Below are 16,461 nucleotides of genomic sequence, written 5' to 3'. Positions count from 1 at the left end.
CATACTGTGAAAATTTCCTTGCTCTCTCTCTCTCTCTCTTTCTATATATATATATATATATATATATATATATATATATATATATATATATATATATATATATATAATTTCTATGTTGTAGACTGTAAACCCGCAGACTTTTTTTGTCACATCCATAACACATGTTTATTTTCCTCATTTAAAGTACAAAACATGTTTACAGACTAATATTTTCCCGCTCCCTTAACTCTGTGGTGAGTTGTTCTGGAAAATATGAACAAAAGTTTCAATATAATGTTAACATTTGCTTTCTATGTGAATTAATGTTTTGAGAGACACACATATATATATATAAACAAAAATCTAATAATAGTGACTACCTCATTCTAAGGTGAATTGACTTTCTGGAAAAAAAAAGTGTGGCTGTTACAACAGAAATGTCATGTTGGAAATAAAATAAAAGTAATATCCTATAAACTTCTCCAAAGATTTTATCCAGCAAAACATTCCACAAAAATTTAAAAGCAGGACTGATTTAAACGGTAATGTTGTAATGAATATGAGTAGACGGTTTTACACTTATTTTAGCATTGTACATAGTCAACTAATGGGGTGAGGTGCAAAAAATTTATTAATAACAATTTTCAGTGTTCAAAACCCGTTTCATCATTTTGGGAAAATGCACGTTTTGGCTTTACGGTCTATCCTAATCAATTTATTTAATTAGTTTACTTATATTAAACATATTATATATATATATATATATATATATATATATATATATATATATATATATATATATATATATATATTACATTATATATAAATGTAAACTTACTATTAAGAAACCAAATGTTAAGGTATTAATGGCTGAAATATGCCAATATATTACCAGTATCAGATGCAATTTTAGACCCAATATATAAAATATCGTGATAAACAACATAGCGACCCTGTCACAAGTTGTCACTGTTCAAAAATGAATGAATTTGCAAAAATAAAACCAACTTTACATCAATTATATTAGTTATATAATCAGTAAACACTTCACTGGCTCTGAGAGCAAATAAATATTGACTGTAAATCATCTTAAGCGGATTTTCCTGCTGCCAGTAACTGTTAATCTGCGTGAGATTAACTTCTGTCCTTTCACTATAAACAAACAGCCTCATATGCACACCACATCACTTCTTATTATATTATATTATATTGATTATATTGTGTTCACTGACTGCTTTAAATGTGTGACTGTCATCTGACTGATACCCAACAGCACTCCTGGTAAATAGCTACTGCTAGACTACACCCAACACATAAAAGTGTCAACGCGGAGGATAAAAGTTGACTAGTGTCATAAACACATTATTGAAACGTTTTCTCTTATTTTAAAGCATGTTATAAGCAGACCTGAGGATGTTTGTTCCCTGCAGAAAGCGCTGCTTTTGTTGCCGTGCTCAGTTTCCGGGTGCGCGGATATGGAGGCGCGACTCCGACGGATGCCGGGAGGATCAAAAAATAAATAAAGCGAACGTCAAAAACGCGACAGAATGCGAGAGTAGCATATACACAAACGGAAATAGGCTCAAGGAAAAGTCAATCTTTTGTTATTAAGAAACATATATGATACATTACATTGAGTTGTTACTTGAAAAATAGTAAAGAAAAACACACTAGGTTTATATGTGAATCATTTAAGCAATATGATGTCTCTTTTTTCTCTTTCATTTTATTTTTGTATTTCTATTAATATTTTATTGTGTTTTTATTTTTATATATTGTAATTTATTTTTAATATCTGATGACAATAAAAAAAAATTATAAAATAAATAAATACCACAGAATGACAGTATGAAAAGTTCTCCCCATGTTGGCGTGGGTTTCCTCCGGGTCCAAAGACATGTACTATAGATGAATTGTGTAGGCTAAATTGTGTATGTGTGTAAATGAGTGTGTATGGATGTTTCCCAGTGATGGGTTGCAGCTGGAAGGGCATATGCTGCCAACATATGCTGGATAAGTTGGCGGTTCATTCTGCTGTGGCAACCCCAGATTAATAAAGTGACTAAGTCGAAGGAATCAATGATATTTCCAAACAAAATGCAATGTCCCCATGACGTTGGGGTACAACTTCAGTCTGACGTCATGTTGACATCTTGTGCCTGCTGGGTGTTTAAGGCCATTTCAGACTTCATAAAGTAAACATCCATCATTTTCTCATCAATGACATTCATCTAAACATTCTCTGGGTCATTGCGTGTAAAGACATTAGACATCTTCTTGGACACTTTTAATGCTTCCAAACAGCTTGCTGCAATTATAGATCACCCATGTCTTGAGGTAGTTCATTATGATGCGATTTACCTCTTCACTTCTATGTGCGATTTGATTGCACAGAAATCACAGGACTGAATTTTCTAATCCCCATAGACACCAAAAAATAAAGTAGTGACTGCAGGTTGAAGGAAAGTAGTAGGAGACAGAATTAAAGCCTTGTGGCAATCAGAGAAAATAATAATAATATTAATACACCAGAGTAAAACTAACCCAAACACACAGAAAGAGGCCGATCAGGCCAACAGCACTATGTACTCCAGTGGTGCTCAATCCAGTTCCTGGAGATGTAGCTTTCTGCAGAGTTCAGCTGCAACCTTGATCAAACACACCCGTCTTTAATTACCAAGTGCTCCTTCAGATCTTACTTAGATGGTTTAATTGTGTTTGATAAAGATTGAAGCTAAAATCTACAGGAAAGGTAGATCTCCAGGAACATAGTTGAGCACCGCTAATGTAGACCATCATGATCAATGTCCTCCAGTCCATTACACATGTACAGGTGTGTCTGTGCGTGCACCTAGGCTCATAGCTGTCCGCAGTCCTGGATGACAACGCGGTGTGTGGGTTTGCCCTCTTTACTGCCCATCTCACCAATCCTCCTGAGCACCTTCATGCCCTCCCTGACGAAGCCGAACGCCACATGAATGAAGTTCAGGTGCTCAGATTTCTTCAGTGTGAGGAAGAACTGTGAGCTGTTGGTATCTTTGCCACGATTGGCCATGGCCAGCATGCCTGGCCCTGTGTGCCGCACCTCAAAGCTCTCGTCCTCGAAGTAATCCCCATAGATGGAGCGCCCGCCACTGCCATTCTGATGGGTGATGTCACCACCCTGAGACACGCAAACACATCATCAGAGTCAGAAACTGAGGAGCAGAACACATCCCAGCAGGCACACAACATCATAAGATGTTAATATTAGGTTAGATTTAGGTTGTGACGTCAGGTGACCAAAATTCAACTTCTAGCCAGAGTCTAAAGTTATTTTGACATCCAATAACAACGTCAAATTACATTGATATTTGGTTGATTTTAGGTTGTGTTGGAAAGTAACCAAAATCCAACGTCTGATAGACCTCATAGTGGTAACATCCACACAACGTAAAGGTGTAACATGATTATACGTTGATATTTGGTTGATTTTAGGTTGGACATCAGACACTGACGTCAGCTTGACATTGAGTTCTGGCATCAATCCGATATGCATTTCCAAACAAATTCCAACGTCCCCATGACGTTGGGATACATTGTCAGTATGACGTCCTGTGCCTGCAGGGATTATTCACAACTCTGTCTATAAAAACACACACATGCAACAACACCCCAACATCCCTTCTGCTGTGACAGAAACTACCCCATACACAGCTCTCTCTCTCTCTCTTCTACATACACACAAACAGACAACATATAAATGCACAGACACACACTATCACACACACAAAAATACACAATCCCTTTCACACAGAAATACACACTCTCTCACACTCTTACTCACACAAACATACACTCTCACACACTTTCTCTCACACATAAAGAAATACATATTCTCACTCTCTCTTTCTCTCTACAAACACACACACACACACACACACACACTTCTGAGAGGAGTTTGCATGTTGTCCCCATGTCTGCAAGGATTTCCTCTGGATGCTAAGGCTTCCCCAACAGTCCAAAGACATGTAGTATAGTAAAAGTGGATAAACCTAATTGGCTGTAATGTGAAAATGGAAGAGTGGGTGGGTGTTTTCCAGCACAGAGGGTTGTACTCTGGGTGCAAATTACAGGGGGGTATGGGGGGGGGGGGGGATTGACCCTCCTAATTAAGGCTTGATCCCCCCCCAGAAGGACGTCAAAACAAGATGTGTGAGGGGATCAGTCCTTTCAAACTGAGACATAAGCTCACTCTGATCTGTTTTTTTAAATAATAATTATATGTTAATAATTAAAATAATAGATATCCATTTGTCCACCCCTATAACGGTTCATACCATTGTGTATGCATAATTACACCAATCAGTCCACGCAAGAAAAAAGTAGCCAGCAGATTTAGAGCACCGATAGACATCGTAAGAGTTCACAAGTCGTTTCCTCATAAAATAGGTGTTTGGTTCTACATAAAGCCTAAAAGTAATGTTAAATTAGGTGCATTGTTTGTATAGTTTTTCCTAAAGTAAGCCGAAATAGGTATTCACTATATAGTAATACACTATATAGTAATACACTAAATAGCCTATTCCACAAAACACTGAAAACGTAAATATATTTTATTAATAAATTAGATGTAAATTAAATGAACACATACATCTGATTCACTGATGCATGTATATCACAAACTAACATTACTACAAAAGCTATTTATTTTTGTCAACGTATAATTCGCACACTTGTTGTACTCTCCAATGACTCTAGAATACACAAGACATGTCACTAGCATAGTTTTGAATGGAGAAAAGTGTAACGGTTAGTATGGGGAATGAAGCCCCGCCTACTATTACAGAAGCCAATCATTGATCGCTATAGACTGATGTTTCTCTGGGGAAGAGGCTCGGACAAGACCTGTGCTTTTACAACACATTTTTACGATATCTCAGCGAATAATTGCTTCACAGAGATAAATATATCCACATAAAGCTTTGTTTTAAACCTCTATCAAACGAACATGAGGTACAGTCCATCCTGTCAATGCACATCACATGACAGCAACTACTAAAAAAACGGCCACAAACTTGTAAACAAAGAGTCGCTGTCATTTCTGGAGGAGATTCGCCACCAAGACCAAGTTGTCAATTACTTCAGAAGACCAGCGCGATTAGACGAAGCATTATCCAGTCATAAATGAGGTTGGTGTCGTGATCTCGTTCCTTTCGAGTGCATATTAGCTTGGAAAACTTGAAGAATTGCCGATTTTCTTTGATTCAAATGTTTAAATGAAACTTATGAGACAATTGTTGTTTAATTTTACTGACGACTCCAAATATGTAATGTAATCGTAAGATTGGGTAACCGTTTTGATGAATTTAATGTTTCCCAATTCAGACAGAATGCCCGAGCAAACTGCCAGAGAGGCATTTTAAAGATGCCTGCCAAGTGAAATGACTTGTCTTAAAGGGACTTTGGTACTGTCAGTGCTTAGTTGCAGCTGGAAGAGTGTAAAACAATTGCCAGAGCAATTGGTGATTCATTTCGACCAGTGGCGGATTTAGGCATAAGCAATATGAGCGATCGTCCAGGTAGGGATCTTGGTAGGGGCGGCATGGAAATCCCTATCCCACCAACTGCCGCCCAACCCCCACCCCCATCATCCCCCTGGGTCTTCACGTTCATCCGGTCCATGACACCATAAAACCCCAACCATCCATTAACCCCTACAACCCCCCCCCCCCCCCACAGGGTTGATTTTCCCATAAACCCCCCATGCCCCACTCATCGCTTTCATCTGCGAAAGGGCGGCATGAACATCGTGAGGGCCACATGATTGTTGTGTGCCAGTTAGCCTGGCGACGGTACTGATTCCGACAATGATAAGCCACAAAGAAAAGTGAGTGAGTGAATGAGTGAGGATTTGTGTGTGTACGTCTATGTGCTCACCTGACACATGAAGTCAGGGACGATCCTGTGGAAGATGGAGCCTTGTAGCCCAAACCCTTCTCTCCTGTACACAAAGCGCGGAAGTTCTCTGCTGTCTTGGGCACAATGTGAGCGAACAGCTCCATAATGATCCTCCCAGCATTCTCTCCGTCCACAGACATGCTGAAGAACACCACAGGGTTGGAGTCTCGTGACAGTGTCTCTAACAGCAACACGTGGCTCTGGCAGTCCATGAACACCTGTTTGAAGCTCTTCATCTGATCAGCAGTCCTAAACTTCACTGCCAGCTGCTCTGTCTTCCCAGCACCCTCTGAGTGAGGAGACATACACACAATCATGTGATCATCAGCTCAGGCATTCTAAAACCCATAAACTACACCTGAGATTCTGTGATTGGTCCACTGAACTAGCACGAGGGTATTATTCATAAAATGTTTCCATCAGTTTATTTACAGATCACCTCATTGGATAAAACATACCTGCCTCAGCTGAGTTCGTATTTAAATTGTTTCCATCCCGTACGTGTGTGTGTAAGAGAAAACACATCTAGAGTAGGTGACTCCAGTGCTTGTTGTATGTCTGTTGCATGGTTGTAGAGATTTTGTAGTGTAGTGTGTGTGGTGGTGTGAATCTGTGAGTTACTAGTTAAGTTGGTGGTGGTGTTTGTGTAACGTGTGTAGTGTAAATGTCTGTGTCACTAGGGAAGTCGGTGGTGGTGTGTGTTTGTAGTGTAACAGAGGCCAGCTAGTAAGCGCTGTGCAGGTAAACCTCACTCCTCTGACCTCTAAAAGGTACTCTAGCGACAGACGCTAGAGGCCATGGTCTTTAGCCTCCTTGGTAGAGCAACCAACTCCCATGCGGAAGGTCGTCGGTTCGATACCAGCTCAGAGCGGGTTAGGTGGCGTAGGACCAGCGGGGTTACATTGGTGCCGTGACCCGGATGGGTTTAGGGGGTGAGTGTAACGGAGGCCAGCTAGTAAGTGCTGTGCAGGTAAAACCTCACTCCTCTGACCTCTAAAAGGTGCTCTAACGACTGACGCTAGAGGCCATGGTCTTTAGCCTCCTTGGTAGAGCAACCGACTCCCATGCGGAAGGTCGTCGGTTCGATACTAGCTCAGAGCGGGTTGGGTGGCGTAGGACCGGTGGGGTTCAGTAGCATAACAAGAGTTGGGTGATTGTGCATGTAGCATGTATGTGGTGGTTGTGTGCGTGTTTGTCTGGTGTAAATGTGTGTGTCACTAGAGAAGTCTGTGGTGGTGTGTGTTTGTAGCATAACAAGACAAGTCGGATGATGGTGTGTGTAGCATGTGTGGTGGTCATTGTGTGTGTAGCGTGTGTGAGGTGGTAATGTGTGTGTACAGAAGCGTGAATGTATGTATATGTTACCGGAGCAGTCAATGGCTTTCCAGGTAAGGGAGTTGGCAGAGGTGTTCATAGCGGTGAGCTGGATACCTCGGCTGATGCTATGGTTGGCACACACCTCCAGCGACTGCTCGTGCCTCATCAGCACGTGGTATCGTTTCTTCAGTGGGTGGAAGAAGATCTTGATGTTCCCAAAGCCACGTTCCTTCCACTGGTTGAGCTGGTCATCCCAACGGTACAACTTGATCCTCTCCTTAAACAGGATCTCCTCGTCCTCCTCACTAGGATGCACCTCCACCTGTGGGCCAGTGACAGCATCTCAGAGCTCAGCAACATCAGCACCTCTGGCTAGGGATGTGTAACAATAATCTTCGATAATCAACAATCCTCTACTTCTGGCAGAGGAAGGATGAGGTCAAAAATCTACCTCATTACTGTCAGGAGCTTCATCATCACTTCTCTTCTTCTCTCCATTATTGTGTGCCTTTTTAGTTTGTGACGGAGCCCCTACAAACACAGATGTGCCCATATTTGACAAGGTTAAGTTCTTATCTGCAGGAATACACACGCTTAGAACCCCAGAGAAACACAGAATGCATGCACAATCACACACACAGCACACCAGGGGAGGATGAGCAGGATATACCAACAGCAAGTCTTCAGCTGGAATGTACATTTATATAGCGCTTTTATTGTGGAATGCCATACACCCAATTCGGAGGATGGGGATGATTGGGAGGCAATGATAGGTAAGGGTCAATGGAGGGAATTTGGTAACTAGTACTAAAACTAAGTAACTAAGTAACTAACGAAGTAACTGAAACTGCAATTCATCAAAATTCCGCTAGTCCTGGCTCCATAATAGAGCAAATTGCAATTGAGCCCACTGTTAGAATGGCCAACTTTACAGCAGAAAAAAAGGTGTTTACAGCCTGGTACAAGAACGATTTTGGTTCATATAGCTATTATTACCCTCCATGACAACTGTGAGGGGGGGTGAATTTTTTTATAACTCATCCGTTTCCTTTATATTAGGTTATATTAAGTTTGCATAATTAAGGGCGTGGCCACTTGAGTGACAGCTAGGTCTCGCTGGTCGCCGTCACTTCACCTCAGCTGAATCTGGCAAATTAGCCACTGATCTCGGCATATTCATCGTATTTTTGTGTTGTTTTATGTGGTCTTTACAGTCAGCTGCCTTTTGGGATTATTTCTTACAATTATCAGATGATATGGGATGCTGTGTGCACTTAATTGTGCTCACAAACCATTCATGTGGCCTCCGTTTCCCATGTGAGTAAAGTTATATACTTGTATACCATCTCTATAAATGTGTGTGTTTTATTTAAGATCATTTATCATTAATATTTTTCTTTAGACCCGTAAAGCACTCCAGAATGTGACAGATTGATTAGCTGTAGGCTCTAGAACAGTCATCTGAAGCGTTATTATACAGTGTTATGCCTGGAGTTCATCAAAAGTCTTGCATTTACTAACACACACTATATTTGAAGTGTTTGTACGTATTTCGCGTTTTCCTCCTATAGAAAAACGTCATAAGAACAATGCTTAGTGGCTCAATGTATTACTACAGTGTTTTTTAAAGTCTAAACACTTTACTGATATAGTGTACAGCCAAGCACATGTGGTCAGAACACAAACGAGTCCCAGGTAATAAATTATCAAGTGTTTCTCCGAAAGTAAAGTCTGTCAGCAGGTGTCTGTAGCTCCGCTCACTCTCCACCTCTTTGCCTTGTTTGGTATCCCGCCGTGGGTGTGATGATGCGCGAACAAAATGGCGACGGTTGGCCGCGCCTACTTGTAGCTTCTTTTGCAGTGTTCAGAAACCTATGGGTGACGTCCCGGATGCTACGTCCATATATTTTACAGTCTATGGGTTATATACCTACTTTTTATGAGAAGTGCAATGACCACAGTCTTATTCTAAAGACAGCAGTCACTGACAGCAGTGTTCTCTTCACTAGACTGGGGCATTAGGACTCACACAGACCACAGGGTGAGCACCCCCTGCTGGCCTCACTAACACCACTTACAACAGCAACCTAATTTTCCCCAACAACCGTGGTTCACAGTAAAGTTGACAAGTGTTGAGTGGCCCACAGTGCTAAAAAGGTTAGTAACCACTGCTTTAGAAGATGTAAGAAATTAATATTTCAATGAATAAACAGTTTTTCAGTTGAAACAAACCTTTGTAAAATAATACAAATATTCAAGCAACAGTAAATCCAGCACATTTAAAGAAAATTTCTCTTAAACTTTTCCATGGCTGTATGTGCATTGATGCAAGATGCATTTATAAGAAACAATATCTGTCTGATTCTTTACCTCTGCCAGACATCTTGTCTATTTCTTCTCTACAGAAACCCTCTAGTTTTTCTTTCATTTGAAACACAGACCTTCCAATACCATCAAAAGACTGCAGAGAGCTGACACTGAAGTTGGGCACATCTGTAGATTCAGGAGGTTCAGAAAGAGACTGGAAACTCTATGAGAAGAGTATATAAATATATAAATTAAATCAAAAACATTTTTAATTCAATTTGTCTTGAAATATAATATCCACTGTACACTGTAATGAGCAATCAGTAATTATTAATGTAATTATCAACCATCTTGACAGAATCAGACTGTAATAAAGTTAACGGCCACCTGGCTGCCAGGAAGAAGGAGGCGGAGAACCGACGCACTGTACAATAATTTAATAACAAATTTAACAAAACAAATGGATGGCAGTTCCTCACGGAGACTGCCATCAAACTGAAAGCAAGTCACATAATATGTCCGTGCCCGGTCTTCTCTTGTCTAGCACTGGCGTCTCTCCTCCTTTTAGCTTTCAGGGCTCCTCCGTGAGACTCGAGGCAGGTGATGCATCGAGGTGTCTTTGATTATCTCACTCACGCCACCCACCTTGTATGCCCTCACGGCTTTCGGTCCCACCTCACTCGCCACACATACCGATTCAAATATGGTCAGTATGGACCTTCTGATTCTAGGAGTATTTTATGGAGTTATAAATGACCATATAAAATAATTTCTGGAGATTTTTTTACTTACCAAAGCCACATACTTACTATGTAGATATCAGACTCAGAGAACAATTTTACCTATTGAACCAATGCTTTAAGGCACAGGTGTCAAACTCAGTTCCTTGAGGGCTGCAACTCTGCACTGTTTAGTGCCAACCTAAATTAAACACACCTGATCAAACTAATTGAGTCCTTCAGGCTTGTTTGAAATCTAAAGGTAAAGCTGCGGTCCCACTGGGCTTTTCCTCCCATAGACTTCCATTCATACGCACGCGAATGCGTCAGACCGGAAACGCAGGGTCATGCGTTAAGTTTCGCAGTTCGCTGCGGTGCAAAGTTCAAGCTTGGTGAACTCTGACCTGCGAAATCGCATCACTTGACTGCGTGAGACCAATCGAGGACCAAAACAGGACCTCTCTGGACAGAAATTTAAAACATGGAGCAAATCGCTGGCTTTTTTAATGTCTAAACATCTTGTTTAATCCCGCCCCTTTTCGCAGCGGCGTACGACAGAATTTCACACACAAAGCCCAGTGTGACCGCAGCTTCAGTGTGTTGAAGCAGGGTTGAAACTAAACTGTGCAGGGCTGTAGCCCTCCAATACCTGAGTTACACAGCCCTGCTTCAAGGGATTTGGCTCTACATGAAGGATTGGTGTTCAAAGTTCTCAGTTTACCAGTAGGTGACAGTATGGTGTGGTCTGTGTGCTCCTGAATGTGAAATTTGTTGTTTCACTTGACTGGTTTTAACTGATTGTTGACTATTGACTTGAGCAGAACAGTTTAAAATAAATAACCAAACACATGTATTTTTTTATGTAAATCTATTTTGTAGTATTAACTTTGGATATTTGAGGTAACCATATGTTTTAGTTTTTACTATATGGATCCATCTACTATATGGATACTTCTACTTCCAATGTCAATCCTACAAAACTCCTCTTTTGGCCATCAACACCTTCATGATTGGTTTTCCAAAATGTTACATTTCATCTCGAATTAGGCTTCTGGTACAACTGATAACACAACACTCACTAACTCACAGTCCTTCGGCTTATTCCCTGCATTATCAGGGGTCCCCACACCCAGAAGAACCAGCAATTTCACCTTGCCCTACCCATCAGTATTTAAGATGTTACCTTTAGGAAACAGATGTGATCATCAGTGTGTGAAAGATGCTCCAGTTCAGCATCTTTCCTCTTCAGATCATTAATCTCCAGCTCCATTTCCTTCATGAATCCCTCAGCTCGACCTACTGCAGCCTCTTCCTGATTTCTGATCAGTTGCGTCACCTCAGAGCGCCTTTTCTTAATGAATAGGATGAGTTCATTGAAAATCCTCTCACTGTTCTGCACTGTTTTCTGTGCAGAGAGCTGTTACAACAAACATTACAATCAGTTCTTACTCAGTCATGACTCCTACAACCTGAGAATCAACGCAGACTTCAGTAACACCAGAGGAGAATCCAGACTAAATCTCAAGACAACCTCACCTTATGAGACTCTACAGCCTGTCTGAGCTCCTCAAGGTGTTTTTCTCTCAGATGTATTCTCTGCTGGAACTTAATCCTTCTTTCTTCCAAAACCACCTGTAGGGAAATCGAATATTTGTACTAGAGCTGTGACACATTTCCCATGACGTGAGATTTTTAAGCTTTAAAGAAATCCACAATCAGCAGTTGCTGTTGAGTGCGTGAAGTGTCCATCATTCCACACTTGTTTTTAGCGATTGAACAAGTGCATCATCTGCGTATTTAAAGTGGACTTATTCTTTTTAGAGTTTTCAGTGTGCATTACTTACAAAATGGCGTAGAATAGTGCACAAGTATGCGATTTGGGATACACCTTCTAGCTCAGGGGTGCAATAGAGTTTTTGAGACCTCAGATTTTAGCCAAATATTGTCCTAACCCAACACACATGCATAAATAGAAACCTTATTTATTTATTGTTTAGATGACACATACATATTTCCAAAAACTGACACTTATGACTGGTTTTGTGCTTCAGGGTCACAGATCCATTTTAAGTTCATACCTGTTTCGTTGTCCTCTCTGCTACAGCTACTACAGTATCATGGTTTTTGTGATCGTCCATCATACACAGGTAACAAATGCACTCTTCATCCGTGTGACAGAAGATTTCCAGTGCTTTATTGTGTTTTGGGCAGATCGTCTCCTCGAGTCGTCCTGTAGCATCTATCAGATTGTGCCTCTTACCTTTGAAGAAATTCTCATGTTGCTGGAGGTGATTTTGACAGTAAGAGTTCAGACACACCAGGCAGGACTTGAGAGCTTTTTGTTTTCTTCCAGAGCAAACGTCACACTCCACATCTCCAAGTCCAGCAGGAACAGAAGCTTGGAGTTTGGTCTTCTGGAATTGCTCCACTAATCCAGCAAGAATGGTGTTTTTATTTAAAGCAGGTCTTGGGTTGAATGTTTGTCTGCATTGAGGGCAGCTGTAGACACCCTTCTCATCCTCCTGATTCCAGCAATCTGTAATACAGCTCATACAGTAACTGTGTCCACATGGAATGGCCACCGGATCCTTCAGTAGATCCAGACACACTGGACAGATGAACTGGTCCTGAGAAACACCAACTTCTGCCATTTCGCTGTGTTTACACCTAGATCAAGAGACAAACATGACAGCAAACAACAAGTTTCACTTTCTCTAAACAGCTGAAACCACTTCCTGGTCCTGTGATTGGGGGGAGTCCTATTTACTGCAGAGTCACAGATCTTCCACTAGATGTCAGTGTGACAAAAACAAGGATCAAACTACATTGCAAATATTTCAGTCTCTTTCTCAATGTTTCATTCGCAAGGGCTCATCCCTATGTCCTAATCCATACTCAGAGGGCCGCAGCTCTGCACAGTTTATTTCCAACCCTAAAGAAACACACCTTATCAAACTAATTGAGTCCTTCAGGCTTGTTTGACACCTACAGGTAAGTGTGTTGGGCAGGGTTGGAACTAAACTTTGCTGGGCTGCGGTCCTCCAGCTACTGAGTTTGATACCCCTGCCCAGGGCTTAATTTGTGCCGGAACACGCCAGAATCCAGCACCTCTGAAATTTGATCACCTGATTTTACCCATCCCCCTCCTCAACTGCCCTCCTCTTCCGTTCGCTGTTCACTTTCACTTTCTTGCGCGACTCCTGGACCGCAGCCCATCCCTCCCCCCCCCTTCCGCTCTTCACTTTAGCCCTTCATCCACGACGCCCCTCCGCCATCCAACGCACACCCCCCAACTGCTCACTCATCCTATAAAGTAGATGATTTAGCCACTTCCATACTAATTGCTAAAATCAGCGATTAGATGACTACAAGATCTCCATGCTGTCATGCCAAAATGGCTCCGTATAATCAAATGTGTCTTTGGAACCGAAAATCTAATCATGTCGCATCTTAATGGTAGCCCAGACTACTGGATATATAAAAGGTTTCAGGAGAATTCAGAATGAATCAAAACTTAACACTTTATTTTCAAGATGAAAGTTTATCAATTTACAGAATCAAAGAATAAGAAGCCAATTCAGAAATGTACAACATCAATTACTCAAAGATAAATCCAAGAGTTATAAATGTATAAAATACATTGTAGCATATAAATCTCTGAAACTCATTTGCTGCTACAGAGCATATGGCATATGACTAGATGTAACTATTAGGCCTTCTTATATTTCCAGCAGACTGAAGCACAGGATTATGTCATAAAAATGGTATTTATAATTATAATATTGCTTCTTTCAATATATATCAATAATTATCATGCTAGATGTCAAATCTCTCTTTCTTTAAAGTTTAAAAGAGCATTGTTGCATCTGAAAGTTGTAGAAACAAGACAGTTAATTTGTTAAGATATTATTTGAATGTCAAAAGATTAATGAACCAAATGACTATTCTTCCAATCTGAGGTACAATATTTATAACCAAAGAAGATTAAAATTTGTATAGAGTAAAATTAAAACCTTTAATTTTGTAGTTCTTGCATGTTCTGAGTGACATCAAACCATGAACAAAGTTTTTGTTCCTGAAAGTCATCGAGCCTCAGTCATGTAAGAAAAGTAACACAAAAGTAACTCAAACGTAACTTAACGAATTACTTACAACAAAAAGTAACTAAGTAAGACAACTAGTTACTTTTTATCATAAGTTCTGAAAGAGATCAAGCCTCAGCAAGGTAAGAAAAAGTAACATGAAAATAACTAAAAAGTAACTTAATGGATTACTTACAATAAAAAGTAACTAAGTAACACAACTAGTTACTTTTTATTGTAAGTTCTTAAAGAGATCAAGTCATGTAAGAAAAAAGTAACTTAAAAGTAACTTAATGGATTACTTACAACAAAAAGTAACTAAATAACACAACTAGTTACTTTTTATTGTAAATTCTAAAAGAGATCAAGTCATGTAAGAAAAAAGTAACTTAAAAGTAACTTAATGGATTACTTACAACAAAAAGTAACTAAATAACACAACTAGTTACTTTTTATTACACAGCCATAAATTCAATATAATAAAAGCATCACACTTGCTTGGTGAATTTGATGTGTTAACCATCTCTATGGGGTTGAGCATCAGGCAAAGAATTGATCAAAGCCAAAAACCAAATCAGCAAATACAAGTGAAATATTCCAGTGAAACTAAGACCATTTTACCAATCATACAGAGACATTTAAAATGTTACCAAACATGAATATAGGGCTACAAGATACGCCATATTAAAAGCTTGGACATTTTATGTGAATCTGAATGATCTGATGGAGAAAGGTAACTTCCAGTTCTTAGGGTGTAATATTATGGAGATGTTTAGCTATCCTTACAGGTGTCAGAAAAGTTTTTTGGATTGCACTTGTTGGGGATGAAGATTAACAGTTAAAATAAAGCACTTGGTGTGTCAGTGAGAGGACTCAGAGTTGGAGATTCGATAAAAATGAAGAAAATTTACTGAAGATAGTTTGCAGTTTTATTGCAGAAGTGCTTCACACTCATGCAAAGCTTACTGGCCGATCTTCTGACTTACAGTACAACAACACAACAATTACTCTCTTTCCACAAAACTACAAATGGTGACCACTCAGGTAAAAGGTTTCGATTGGTTTAAAGCAAGATAGACAATTCTAAATAGGTCAATGCGTTGCATCTGAGTCTAGATAGAGATGGAGACAGAGTTCTTAGGTCAGGTCGACCAAATTTAGGGCTGATCCCAGACTTGTAGAGCTGACGCCTCGGATGCATATACACACGCAAGAGAACAATCTATTCGAAAAACACACGCTTGTTTCTTTGTACTCTTAGCTGTCTTATCAAACTGGTTCAAAACTGGTACAATCAGCATTCAGGCTGCTATATTCTTACTATACAACGTCTATCTTACATAAAAAGGAAATCACTTTACACATAATTAAAAAGTAAAAACAGCAAAATCACTATTGACAGTTTTAATACAGAGCAATAACAATAGAAACAGTTGTTTCCAGTCATCAGGACCTGCAGTTCCACTCACCCCCCTCCCCGTTTCCTACGCCCCTGATAAACACAGTGATTTGGCAAAATTAACGATAAAGTGAGCGGCGTTCATCTGACAGGTCCATTTGCGATAGCACTCTCCCAATGGATATTGGATAAGACGAAATGACCAAGCATCCAGCCCCAAATATACAATCATTAAACTCCAAGTGATTTTACAAGAGAGTTAAAGGCCTACAAGTCTTTGGATGCAAACAATATTGTTCTGTGTGGTCATGTGCAAGAAATAATGCTCCAGGATTACCAGATTCAAAACTTTGTAGTGCTAAAAACTGAGGTTCTGCCTGGCCAGAGACAAGGAAAGACTCTGGGTAATCATCCACAAGCAAAGCAACTGCATTCTGACAGTGAACTGCACCTGTACGGAAGGATATGTGAACTTACATGTTTACATTTCATTCTAAGCATTCAGTGTCCGCAGTTTAATTCACCATATTTAACTGTTTTTGCTGAAGTCATTGCTGCAATCAAAAACGTGTGCATGATTCAGCGTTGCGAGAACTTACCTGATATGAAATGACATCTGCAGTCGAGCATATTTAATTAGGTCATCACTCATTCAGCTCCCTTTTAGACAAAGACATCTGCGGTTGGCATTAAAAGCGGTGTGGTGTACGGTTAAAAG

The 16,461-nt window shown here is 40.1% G+C and overlaps 2 protein-coding genes across 3 annotated transcripts in view; both read right to left on the bottom strand.

Annotated features, from left to right (window-relative positions):
- The window catches only part of dync1i2a (dynein, cytoplasmic 1, intermediate chain 2a), a 61,925-nt gene extending 60,434 nt beyond the window's left edge, over positions 1–1,491 (bottom strand). For both annotated transcript variants that reach the window (XM_056464678.1, XM_056464679.1), the window contains exon 1: positions 1,387–1,491. The gene's annotated coding sequence lies outside the window, so the exon portion shown is untranslated. The remainder of the gene's footprint in view (positions 1–1,386) is intronic.
- Positions 1,492–1,770: 279 nt separating this feature from the next.
- Positions 1,771–13,008, bottom strand: LOC130234981 (E3 SUMO-protein ligase RanBP2-like). The gene is given in 9 exon segments (XM_056465341.1): positions 1,771–3,142; positions 5,899–5,939; positions 5,942–6,208; positions 7,285–7,558; positions 7,688–7,767; positions 9,607–9,766; positions 11,446–11,679; positions 11,799–11,894; positions 12,341–13,008. Coding segments are annotated over 9 exon segments (2,031 nt in total). The 5' UTR covers positions 12,914–13,008; the 3' UTR covers positions 1,771–2,836.
- Between the last annotated feature and the right edge of the window lie 3,453 nt (positions 13,009–16,461).

This window comes from Danio aesculapii, chromosome 9 (assembly GCF_903798145.1).
Source record: "Danio aesculapii chromosome 9, fDanAes4.1, whole genome shotgun sequence".
In the NCBI taxonomy this organism is placed as follows: domain Eukaryota; kingdom Metazoa; phylum Chordata; class Actinopteri; order Cypriniformes; family Danionidae; genus Danio; species Danio aesculapii.
Note: the sequence above shows the minus strand (reverse complement) of the source record. Positions and strands in the feature narration are given on the sequence as shown.